Source organism: Mastigoproctus giganteus, chromosome 11, assembly GCF_048544385.1.
Source record: "Mastigoproctus giganteus isolate SK-2022 chromosome 11, ASM4854438v1, whole genome shotgun sequence".
Classification (NCBI taxonomy): Eukaryota; Metazoa; Arthropoda; class Arachnida; order Uropygi; family Thelyphonidae; genus Mastigoproctus; species Mastigoproctus giganteus.
The window spans coordinates 39,243,234-39,256,243 of record NC_143585.1 but is presented as its reverse complement, the minus strand read 5'-3'; the positions used below and the strand labels follow the sequence as shown (position 1 = coordinate 39,256,243).

Genomic DNA, 13,010 nt, shown 5'->3' with positions numbered 1-13,010 from the left:
ACTTGATATTGAAACCACAATACTGCATATCGATTTCGAATTTGACCTCCACCATTTATAAAAATAAAGTCGCTGGACAGAAAATTAGAAACTTTTTGAAATTGGTGTGAACAGATAATTAAACTTACGGTATATAAATGTAAGTTGTCACATGGTATCATCACAAGTTCCATGGTGCCAGATAAATACTGCACGCTTTCCTGAGACTTCTTAGTCGATCCAGCCACGGGGAAGGCAAGTGATCTTCCCGATTTTGATAAAGGTGTTATTGTTAGAGCACGTTTAGAAGGTGCCACAATTTAGAAACCAAAGGAAATTTTAAGAGTATACAGTGAGTGGGAAAGACAAAGAGTGCAGCTCTAAGAGGAAGAAATGAGGCAGTAAGCCAGTACCCCAAGAAAGACAGCGCAGAATTTAAAGCGAATTGTGTATCAGAACAGAAAGTACTGTGCAACGAATTACTGAAAAATTCAGTAAATAAACACACATTTACAACCGAATTATGCGGAAAAACAGTTCAAGAATCCGTTTTCCTACAGACAGTCATATGTCTGTAGGAAAACCACTTCTTTCTGGAAAAAATCGAAAGATTCGACTGCATTACCGCCAACGCCAACGCCAACACTAGACTTTGTCTCTTGTGCCAACCACTCAAGCAGCTGGAGGTGGTGTCATGGTATGAAATATGATCTGTTGGCACGGACTGGGTCCGCTCATATCGTTAGAAGATTGTGTTAACTCGACCATCATCTTTCTGTCGACTTCTCCCTGCAATACTTCATTTTTAATTGAATTGCGATGAATTCTTTCATGGTGACAACGCAACTATCCACCGTGCAAATTTCCATCTGAATAATTCAAGGAACATTCACAGGATTTCCAACATCTACACCTGACCTCCTGTCCTAATTTTCCAGACGTGATTCCAGTTGAGAATGTCTCAGATATGTTGGAAAGAGCAGTTCAGAACAACCACAAAACAACGCCTGACAAATGTCCTGATGGAAAAATGTTCAAATGTGGAGCTAGACTCCTCCAGACACCTCTAGTGGAATCCATGCGACGTTGAGATACTGCTGTAATTCGAGCAAAAGGTGGTCCTAGTAGATACTGGATACAGGTTTCTCATTTTTTGGCTAGTGAGTGTAGAAAATACTGCTATTTTTATAAATACCGATGTTCTATAATCACTACAGAACTGCTCAGCATTTCAACTGTTAATTACAACCGATCCTCAACCTTATTTTCTTAAACCTGTATCCTGCTGTTTGGAAATTAAAAACTACATTACGAATATAGCAATTCAGATTGATTTCTTGCATTCTTTTACGGTGTTTACTGATGTTTTATCCAAATAGAATTCTTTTAGCATGCAGGTCAGCACACCTAATGTACTCAATTCTTACCACTGGGCGTTGACATCAATGCTTCAATTAAGATTCTAACAATAAAACACCCTGACAGGACTTCCTAAACTTCTGTAATCTTCTGTGTTCATTAATCACTCTTATTTGCATACTTGAAACTATTCAAATACATGGAGGGAGTTATCTGTTGCCGTAATTCAACCACCTTACTTTTCTAATAATCCCGTGATAAATAACTTCCTTTGGCCTTGAAAAATCTCGCAATGGATTGCAGTAATAAACTTCAACAAATCTTCTGTTGTTAAAAGTGATATCTTCAGTTCTAAGTTTAGAACTCAAATTTCTAAGTATTCACTGTTCGGTCATGCGCAGCTTTATTTGATCTAATAATTGAATATTTATTTGACGAAGATTCAAATTTATTTTTCTTTGTTTTCTATTTTACATTTTGTGATATCATTCCCATTTTATTTTTTATTTTCAAAAAACAGGAATGTCCCTCTGGTATGGTAAGAGAAGACACATTTAAAGGAATCTATGCCCAATTCTTTCCCCGCGGAGCCGACATTAGCCAATATGCCCACTATGTTTTCAATACCTTTGACCAGGACCATACGGGAGCTATAACTTTTACGGTAAGTGCTTGGTAAGTTTCTTTGGTTATCTTTAAAACGCAAGCCACTCGTAAGTTGGTATGGGTTCGTTAATTCAGAAAATGCATTATGACTTTAAGACGATAACGGACAATGCAAGTCTGCTAGGACATCGGATAATTTGGTATTTATGCTGGGAGATAAGGGAACATTGCGGAAAATGACGAAAACCAAGCGACAATATCCAGCATAGATAACTTCTCTTTATGGAAGTTGTTAAATCTGATGTTAGGAAACTTGCCATTAAAATTGATCTCTTCGGGCAATTTTATGTTGTGTTGACTTCGTCTTACTTAACATTCTGTCCGGTAATCTGCATATCTTCATGAGGTCTAAACTTAATGGACCTTCGTTAATAAAGAATGCTTTTTTGCCGGAGGTGTATCTGTTCTCTCGTGTAACTACCAGTTATATGGTGTCTTCGGATTACAAGATGATACCTTGTTCATCTACGACTTACAAAAATGACGTTTATACAATAAGAAAACTGTTTTTGCCATGGTTAAAGAAATCATAAACAGCATTTTGACCGAGTTGCATCCGGAGAGTTTACATTTTACGACTTACACTTAGTAAACTAATGGGAATTTTGTTACGATCGCCTGTCAATCTCTCCAATTTGACATTTTAACCCTTTTGTTTTCGACCCTGGATGGACCATTACAAAGATCAATTTCATAAGATATCCAGTAAGTCCAAGTAATGTGCGTATTTTGATGAGGTTATTCTATCGTAAAGATAAACAAAAACACAACTGAAAATTTATTCGCAAAGTTTGTCTAGACTAGAAAGTGGCCTTCAGACAAATGCTAAAATACCACGCTGGGTTTTACATTTTGATATTGATTTTTATTAAATAAAATAATAATACTGTGTAAGCCCACTCTTATCCACAATGAGAACATTGACTCTTCGCGAAAGACTTTTGCCCATTTCATAATAACATCCAGCTGGAATTTGGTTCATTTTATCGTAGTTGCCATCGCATTAATCGAAGTGGGCCATGTAGGCCCCGCCCAGTCCGGCGTCCCATTTCATCCCAAAAGTAATTTGTTTTTAAAATCGGGACTCTGTGCCGACTAAGCCAATTGCAGAACATAATTTTCCTGGACCCAAGTGAGTTAGGCTAAAGCCCAAAGTGTTTGAATTACATAATAATTCAAATACTTTGTATCCACGATTTGAAGCACTACGACCAATGATTTCAATACAAATCAATAGAAAATAGCCTCACATCATGATGCTTCCTCTCCTCTGAACAAAATATTGATGATCAGTAAGTAGAGTGAAACCCTAATTTTTTCAGGCAAGTTACTAGATTTTTGAGATTTACTAAAATTTTACTCATTGGTGTGAAGCTATCACGATTCTTCATTCCAGATTTTCCTATTTTCACAAAGAAATCATAGTCCATTGTCCTACCTAACTTCCTTATATAAATAAATAAGATCTTTATTGTAAGGTGCACAGGTACCATGAATTCACAAAACCCTTCACGGCACCATGCCAAGGGTTAAAAATGGAATTCAAGGCACCGGCGAGATTCGAACTCATGATTTCCTATTTACTAGACAGGCGCTTCAACCAACTAAGCCACAGCGTCACACCAAAAGTAAATGACATTGCCCCCGGGTGGGCTCGAACCACCAACCTTTCGGTTAACAGCCGAACGCGCTAGCCGATTGCGCCACGGAGGCTTCTGTGAAAAAGATTCCGTGGCGCAATATTATTTCTCTTATTTTTACAAGCGGTCTGGTGTTTTTATATATATATTTTTAATCCTATTTATCATAACAAAGTTTATTTTTTGCAAATGTGAACCTTTAAATTTTAAAGCAAGTATTTATCTAGAACTTTCTACACTACGTCTTTCTTCTGAAGTACACTATGTTACCAAAAAGTATTGGATAACTGATGAACAAGCATATTTTATACAAATTGTTTGTTGCTGTAGAAAACAGGTGATTTGCAAACTGTTGTTTCCAAATGCTCTTAGTTCCTAGTTTATATAAAACATATGCCCCTAAATTTCTTTGTTTCCAAGTTACAGCTCTTCCTGTGTTCCAGAAATTATCCAGTAAAAAATGCCTATTAATCTCTGGGTGTGTAAACAGTTTCATTACTATTGCAGCGTCCGTAGTGTGAATTTTTTTGAATCGCTGTTCTTAATTGTAACTTCTTGCGTAAAGCTCAGTAAGGAAAATGAAAACCTTTAGAAGGTTTTGTTCTATTAAGTGATAGTGTGCATTTGAACTGAATATGGCGACTTGGTCAAACGAGAAATGACAGATCTGCATTTCGTGTATGTAATTGACGAGTGTAAGCTAAAAGTTTCCAAATTGTCGTCTGCCAGAAAAGAATCCCTTTCGGACAGCAGACGAGAATCTTGGAGATTCTGGATCATTCAGCAATGGTGGTATACCAATCAGCACCAGTAGTGTAAAGCTGGAGGAGCGGGTCCTGAATTCTGTGGAAGAAAATCCTGACAACAGCACTCAAAAGATAGAGGCGGCAATGGGAGCAGAACGTGCAAATATATGAAGAATTTACAAAAAAATAGCCTTACCCGTGTCACATTCAGTACCTCACTGAAGACTTTACTGAAACTGATTTCCCACCACGAGAAGCTTTTTTACTTGGTTCCTACAACAGTGCACTTGCAATCTTATTTTTCTACCCTTCGTGTTGTTTTCTAATATCGCTGGCTTCAAAAGAAATAGCGTGATCAATTTTCGCAACACTCCTGACTGCTCAAAAGAGAATCCACACGCCATCATCCAGCCAAGGCACCAGAAATATATGGGCAGAAATTAGTGCCAACTGCTATCGGTCCTTTTCGTTTGTCTGGAAGATTAACCAGAGAATACTATTCCGATTTTTTAAGGAATGATTTATTCAATTTACCAGATGAATTTCCTCTTGCTGTTTTCTGTCTCATGTGCTTTACCATAAAGGCACTCCACCTGATTTTAGTCGTCTAGAAAGAGACTATTTGGATGAGACGAACATTTACCTCATAAATAGGACGTGGAGGTCCAGTTGAGTGACCTGTTTGCTCCTCGGTCCTGAATCCACTCGATTTTTATCTGTCATCTGAAATTCATCATTTATCATCACCAGTGTTTCCCTTTTTTAGATACGAACTACTTGTATAAATGGAGGTAGAAATCACAGACCATTAAAAAAAATGAAACTGTGCATACCGATATATTTAATTTAATTAAGCTGACTCGAATAATTCATTTTCAGGACTTCGTTATTGGTCTTTCGGTGCTGGCACGTGGTTCTCTGCAAGAAAAACTACGCTGGGTGTTCAGTCTGTATGACATCAACGGAGATGGATACATCACTAAGGACGAAATGGGGAGAATCATTAGCTCCATCTATGACCTAATGGGAAAAGCTGTAGAACCTGCCTTAGAAGATACCACAACCAGGGAGCATGTGGAGCGAGTGTTCCAAGTAAGTTGCTATTCTCAGAAATGTGTTTATATTGTGCAGGAAGAAATACATTTTGAGTACATACCACAATATTCGTGTGTTTGTAGGATCGCTAACTTTTCTCAGCATCTGTAGGATGGAACACACCACCAGGCATCAGCAAGAACCAACGCCAACAAAATATTATGTGACCTACTTTTCCATAAATGTGCAGTCGGTTATGAAAATACAAAGAATATTATTTGAAAGAAATTAAGATTTTTTTTAAGATTTTCAGTGACCTACAAAGATGCTCAGAGAATTTAAAAAAGAGCAAACCAGCGATATATTTTTATTTATTAACGATAAGATTATTAATTTAAATCATAAAAGTCTGTTTTAATTTATTATTATTGTTTCTTTTTTTGTTTTTAGGCATGCAACGAAGTATCAAAAATTAACTAAAATAATAATGCCATTAATTAAATAATTAAATAATTAAAATAACGGTTATTTTGATTTTCTCAATATTGTCAGTTCTATTTTCTCAATATTATCAATAATATTTCCTCAGTTTTATCAATATTGTTTTCTCAATATTATCAATAATATTTTTTCTCAATATTATCAATATTATTCCATCAATATCATTTATTTAATGAATCACACACACATAAAGTATGAAGATATTCAATAAGCACTGCGCATGCGCTTGGTAGTGGTAAATTGTACTGAGATAGTTGCAAATTTTGTTCTTTTTTTTGTTTAATAATTTTAAACAAATTTAATAATGCTGTAGTTCAACTGAATAAAAAAATCTCGCTAACCTATTGATTTATATCTATAAAATTGACAATAAAACCATATTATTTTAAATATTTATTTCGAATTTGCATTGCCAGTGAAATAAATCTTTATAATTCATACAAAATACGAGACTAATGCTAGTTAAATTATGATAACTAAATTAATAACTAATCAGTAACTATATTAAGGATTTAATTATAATATTAATAATTTTGTATTACTGGTTATTTTATTTGCGAATAATATAATATTTGAAAATACGTTTAATTATTTACTATTTTCTGTTTTTGTCACTAGATGGCAGCAACATATAAGCATGAGTTTTGTTAGATATTTTAGAAATAAATAATTTCAACTTTCAGAAATACTTTTTCATTGCTGTAAAAAAATTACTGTTGGTTTCCATTGCATTTTAGTTATTTTCTGCCATATAATTTTATTATTTTTATTTTAGAAACTCGACCTCAATAAAGATGGCGTTGTTACAATTGACGAATTTATGGATTCTTGTACCCAAGTGAGTGTAATTATCTTCTTTATAACTTTGTCTATTACTTATCATAAATAATAACGAATTAATATTTATATATTATCTATAATATTGTATTATAATAATTAATTAATAACATATGAAGTATAATAATTATAATAATACATAAATTATTATAATTGATGTTTTTTGGGGGGGTTAACAGTTTCATATTTTGTTTTCTCAAAATCTGGTACAATATTGTTAAATTTAAGTATTCGATTACATTTTGAATTGAATTTTCGTAACGCAGAAGTATATTATAACAGTTAATTTTTATATTATATTATACTTAATTATTTTCTGCAATGAAAAATATTAAAGTATACTATACCTATTTGAGAAAAACATGCTAGTAGGGAAAAGGAAATGATTATCCATTTGTATAAGGCAATGGTCAGGCCACGCCTTGAGTACTGCGTACAGGTTTGGAGGCCTCATTTTAAGAAGGGTGTAGAGTTGCTAGAACGAGTACAGAGAAGGGCAATAAGATTGGTAGTAGTAGTAGTAGTAGTAGTAGTAGTAGTAGTAGTAGTGGCACGTGATGCAAGAAAGCAAGTGTATGAGCTTATGCAGCATCAGCCAAAAAAAAAAAATCACACCATTCCCTCCAAATGCCTGTCCAGTTCCTCCTTAAATTTATTTAACCTATCAACTTCCACAACGACAGATGGAAGTTTGTTCCAGAAATTAACCACCCGCTGGATAAAGGCAAATTTCCGCACATCTATTCTACATCTGTCCTTTCTTAATTTGAACTTATGTCCCCGTAGGTTCGTAATCTGAACAAGTGGAAGGATCCCATCAGAATTCAGCGTGCTCAACCCATTCAAGGCCTTATAGACCTCAATCAGATCACCGCGCAGGTGCCTAGTCTCCGGCCACTGCAATTTGCAGAACTTAAGCCTCTCTTGGTAAGAGGATCCCTTCATTCCCCTCACCAATCGTGTTGCTCTTCTCTGTACACGCTAAAGCAAATCTACATCCTTCCTAAAATGAGGCCTCCAGACCTGTACGCAGTACTCAAGGCGTGGCCTGACCATTGCCTTATACAGAGGGACAATCACCTCCTTTTTCCTGCTAGCAAAATTCCTATATATCATTGACAAAACCCCATGACCTGCCCTAGCAGCCTGTCTGCATTGCTCAGAAAACTTCATATCTGACTGCACAATTACTCCCAGATCTTTTTCATTTTCTACCACCTTAAGTGTAGTACCACACAGTTGGTACGTTTCTCTGGGGTTACTTCTACCCATATGCAGTACTTTGCATTTGTCAAGGTTAAATGTCAGTTGCCACTTCTTAGCCCATCTGCCCAAATTATCTAGATCCTGTTGCAGTAGCACACTGCCATTACTGTCATTAACAACCCTGCCAACCTTTGTGTCATCTGCAAACTTCGACATTAAGCCTGATATACCTTCATCAATATCATTGATAAATACACAAAACAACAGTGGACCCAACACCGAACCCTGTGGGACTCCACTAATAACATTAGTCCACGAAGAGCAGCACCCATTGATTACCACCCTCTGTCTTCTCCCACTTAACCATCCTTTTATCCATTGTAGCAACTTACCCTTAATACAATTCTGCTCCAATTTGTACAATAGTCTTCCATGCGCAACAGTGTCAAAAGCTTTCCTGAAATCCAAATATATGATATCAAAATTATTTTTTGCATCCAGTTCCTTTGTGACCACATCATAATAACCAATCAAATTTGTCAGACAAGACTTTCCCTTAACAAACCCACGCTGTGTCTGAATTATTGCTGCAGTCTTGTCTAGATGATCCTGCAATGCGTCTTTAACCAGTGACTCCATTATTTTACCCGGAACAGAAGTTAAACTAACTGGTCTGTAATTACTCTTGTCACCCTTCGATCCACCTTTGTGAATTGGGGATACATTTGCACATCTCCAGTCCGTGGGAACCTCCCCTGAGTCCAAGGATGCTCTCATAATTATGGCTAAGGGTTTGCTTAGTTGCTGAGGAGAACGAAGGGATCTTCTTACCAAGAAAGGCTTAAGTTCTGCAAATTGCAGCGTCTGGAGACTAGGCACCTGCGAGTTTATCTTATTGAGGTGTATAAGACCTTGAATGGGTTGAGCAGGGTAAATGCTGATAGGATTCTTCCGGTTGCTCAGATTAACCTGAGGGGGCATAAATTCATATTGAGGGAAGACAGTTGTGGAATAGATGTGCGGAAACTTGCCTTTAGTTGCCAGCGGGTAGTTGATTGCTGGAACAAGGTTCCATCTGTCGTTGTGAAAGTTGATAGCTTAAATAAATTCAAGGAAGAACTGAACAAACTTTTAGAGGGAATGAATGCGCGATTTTTTATTTTTATTTATTTATTTTCTTCTTTATTATTATTATTATTATTTTTTTTTGGCTCTTGCATCAGATGCGTCTACTAATGTTAACTTATTTTATTTTCGGAAGATCTTGCAGAAATTGTCTGTCTGAATGTTTAGAAAAAATATAAGTTAGTGACATTGTAAACTATGAATAACGGTGCTCCACTTCCACACGGAAACCATGTGCATATAGATCACAATAACAGCATCCCAGAATGTTGGAGCATGAATCCCATTCTACTAACCACGAAAAATAAATAAAAATATAGAAATAGATGCTTGGCTGGAGAGAGTTACCGTTGCCCAAACGACATATCCATAGTTACTTCTAACAGCTTTCATATTTTGCCGTCCGGTATTAGATGGCGTTCCTTATTCATAGCGTATCGCTGTGATTATTAGACCTAGAGTGAACACATTCTTATTTACAAAAATTACAACGAGTTCTTAGATCTCATTTTTCTTAAAGGGACAATTATTAGCATACGATTTAAGTTTTGAGGCTGCTACAATTCCTTTATAAAAGTAGCAAAGCTTAATTTTTTTCGAAACTTACCTACAAAACTGTATGTAGGTATAATGATAGGGCTCATCTTATCATACCCAATTGAGCTTACAATTCTACTTCGCCTAAACGACGTCAATGGAGGTTTGTCTTCATGCATTGTCTCATAGTTTTGGAGTGGAGCAGTTGCAAAAAAATATATATCCAAAGAAAGGAACTGCTTTTTTACATAGTATGTAGGTATTATCGACTTGCTATTTTTCATTTTCTGTAAGTCTAATAATGTTCTGTAGTTATGTGGTTAAGAAGGCACATTCAATAGCCAGTTTGGAGCTTGATGGAATAAAACCTTCTGAAGGGCGCGTGATTTTCTCTATAAAGAAAATTTCATTAAACTGCAATCGTACTGTTGATGTTGTGAATATTGGCACATTAGTCCTGGGCAAGCAAACGATATGTTCTTGACTACTTGTTCAAATGAGATAATAAACATTACGGAAACGTAAACAAAAGGAATTTTCCTTAGGTGGGAAAAGAGCAAACTAAGCTTGCTATAAAATGCACCAAATGTCTCATAACGTGAAGCAAATCACCGTGAGTTGCCTTCAGAAATGAGGCGCTTTCCACTTCATTTACTTTAATGTCTTACAGCTCTTATTACTCTGAAGCTCTTTAAGCTTTATATTCAGTTGGGTTCGAATATCCAAATCCTAAAGACGAAGGGAATGTATGTGTTCCCATTCAATACATTAAAGTGGCCAGCAGAATTCAAGTTATATCATGAAGGGTAATTTTCAGATGAATCAAGTGAATAAAGGTGTTAAACTAAAACTATTAGAAGCTTGATTACTTTTAAGATCTACTAGTAAGAATAAAAATATATACCTAACCTATGACAATACATACAAATAAATATCAGCACTTATTAATTTGTAATTTTCAAAAATTGCACTTCGAATTCCTAACCACTACATCTGTTGATATTATGCAGATTCTTAACTACAAGAAAATGTTATTTTAAAAGGCCATCTTAACTCCATATTTATGGAGTGCAGATAGCATTTTTCCAGACAAACAAACACACAATCAATGTCCTTCGTTGACTTCGAAATGAAACACCTGAAAAGATCGCTGGTTAAGTAAAGGTTTTCGTAATTTACCGTTAAAGATAACTCAAATTAAAATCTATACTGCTTTTCAAAAACCACACAGCTATTCCCTACTTGCTATTAAATCAACACAACTCAGTAAATGCGGCTCATCCTCCACCGTTAAAATGATCAGCGATTGCACAGGGAGAAAGTCTCAAGGTGCTGTGATTCTTAGGAATCTTGTCAAAATTTTCATAAACAAGATTGTATAGCTATATTCGTCAATCACAGCAATACGTTGTCAATGATATATTTTCCACCATCAGTGGAAAATATATCCAGATCCAGAAACGTAGTTTTATTTCTCTACCCTTAATTTATCTCAGAGGTCATCCACTGTACTAATGTGGACTGAATTTCCCATGATTCTCAATTATCACTATCTAATAGCTAAAATCGTGAGAGAGAAATAAATAAATAAAATAAATAAATATTAAACATATTAAACCTATTATGTGCACCTCGAGCTATATATGGTGTCTATAAATTATTCATCGATTATGAAGCTCAATTAAAATTTATTGTAATAAGTATTGTAATACGGTTCCTTCAGTTAATAAAGCAACTCAAAGAATTCTTTTTCACAAAACCGCACTTCAATAAACCTCCACATGGAAACCTTTGTTAGCACGTTGAATAATTTATAGGGTTTCATAATCAGGTGAATAATTTATAGACACCCTGTATATGAGGAACGGAGTATATTTATAACACCTATGTTACCAGTAAAAGCTGTACATTAATATTTGTTTCTTTTTTTTTTCAGGATGACAACGTAACGAAGTCTATGACTGTCTTCAACACTGTATTGTGATATTACGAACATTTTTCTGCAAACACAAGCGTCTTGTTGTGCTATAAAACTACCCAGGGTTAAAATACCAAAACTGTCTGTGCATTTCCTTATTTTGGCTGATTCTGGCTGATAATAACGGTGCTGCTGCCCCTGTGCATAGACGTCCACAAAGTCGAGGCTGGAAGGATTCAGCAGTTTGCTCAAACCCATTATTCTTAATTTGAATTGTTCGACGTCTTAAATTATTATTATTTTTTTACTTTATTTGTGCTGTTGTACCATCATCTGAGAAACATCTACAAAGAGAGTTGGAGTGCTGAGAGAATGACTGTTTTAATCATTTGGATATCGTAAAACCAACATAGTTTTTATTGTACACAAATCGTTCCTTGTTTTGGTTCCTTCGAAAAGTTTACCAAAGTCCTACCCAACCCCTTTGATAATCCCCTCCTCCCCAGTGATGCTTTATCGAAGAATCTCGGTTCTGCTTTCTGCGCTCGTGAGGTAGACCCTGGATCATCCAAAAGGCCGTATTAGCAGAGGTCAGTGTGTTTTGGCACAATCAAAAAACTGTTGTAAGATGAAGATATCAAGACTGGACATTCCAGATGAAGCCGCTTCGTCAAAGAAATGTCTTAGTCACAACGAAGTTGCAAACTAGAATCAAAGTAGAGTTCAGAAGATTTATCATCTGTAAAACACGGATTCATTTCCAAGTGTTTGACCAATTCAAGGTCGCCTAGAGTAATTGTAATTATTTTCATTCCTTAGATCATAGGGCACTATTATAGATACTACTTAGCATCGATTGTTGCAAGACATGTTGTGGTTACTATAGTAACGAGACATCTGTCTGCAGTTCTCTGTGATCCAATATTTGGAAGTGTAACCGGGAGAGAAAATACTTCAAACTTGGACAAACAATGCATTTCCTTTTCATTTCTCCCTATACAACTTTTTGGAAGTTTAATAATCTTTATTTGAAGCTTCCATCAATAAACTGGAGACGATTTTCACGTATAGGTAGTTATTTTTCTATCACCACAGTACACTTTTATGTCATACATTTTGTACATTGTACATTCATAATCAGTTTTCAAAATACTCTCTATGTGTTCATTTTGAAACTTTATCAATTACTGATTGTATTTTTAATTCATTAAAAACTATCTTAAGAAGTTAATTAATTATCATGAAATAATTAACTGAATTCGACCTCATATATATCCTCATGAAACTTAAATAATCATCAATTAAAATATATCTGAGATTGTTAAAGTCATTTCTTTAAACACTGAAAGAAAAAAAAATCTTTTAACAGCTTGAATAAATGTAATATTTAACAAATGATGATGATCGTGTGAATAAAGATTTACTATATTAGGTAGTAATGGCCCACGTCTGTCAGAATCG

At 35.3% G+C, this 13,010-nt stretch overlaps 1 protein-coding gene and 1 non-coding gene across 4 annotated transcripts in view; one reads left to right on the top strand and one right to left on the bottom strand.

Annotated features, from left to right (window-relative positions):
* LOC150077929 (Kv channel-interacting protein 4-like) overlaps positions 1–12,634 on the top strand; it is a 322,570-nt gene extending 309,936 nt beyond the window's left edge. Inside the window, exons 5-8 of one of the 3 annotated variants that reach the window (XM_090385340.1) lie at positions 1,859–2,002; positions 5,270–5,482; positions 6,702–6,764; positions 11,568–12,634. In XM_090385340.1, coding sequence (XP_090241466.1) covers positions 1,859–2,002; positions 5,270–5,482; positions 6,702–6,764; positions 11,568–11,615 — 468 coding nt within the window. In that variant the 3' untranslated portion in view covers positions 11,616–12,634. The remainder of the gene's footprint in view (positions 1–1,858; positions 2,003–5,269; positions 5,483–6,701; positions 6,765–11,567) is intronic. The other 2 variants (XM_090385341.1, XM_090385342.1) reach the window with 2 other exon arrangements.
* On the bottom strand, positions 3,644–3,717 carry TRNAN-GUU (transfer RNA asparagine (anticodon GUU)). The gene has a single exon. It is a non-coding gene; the product is annotated as a tRNA-Asn (tRNA).
* Positions 12,635–13,010: the final 376 nt, after the last annotated feature.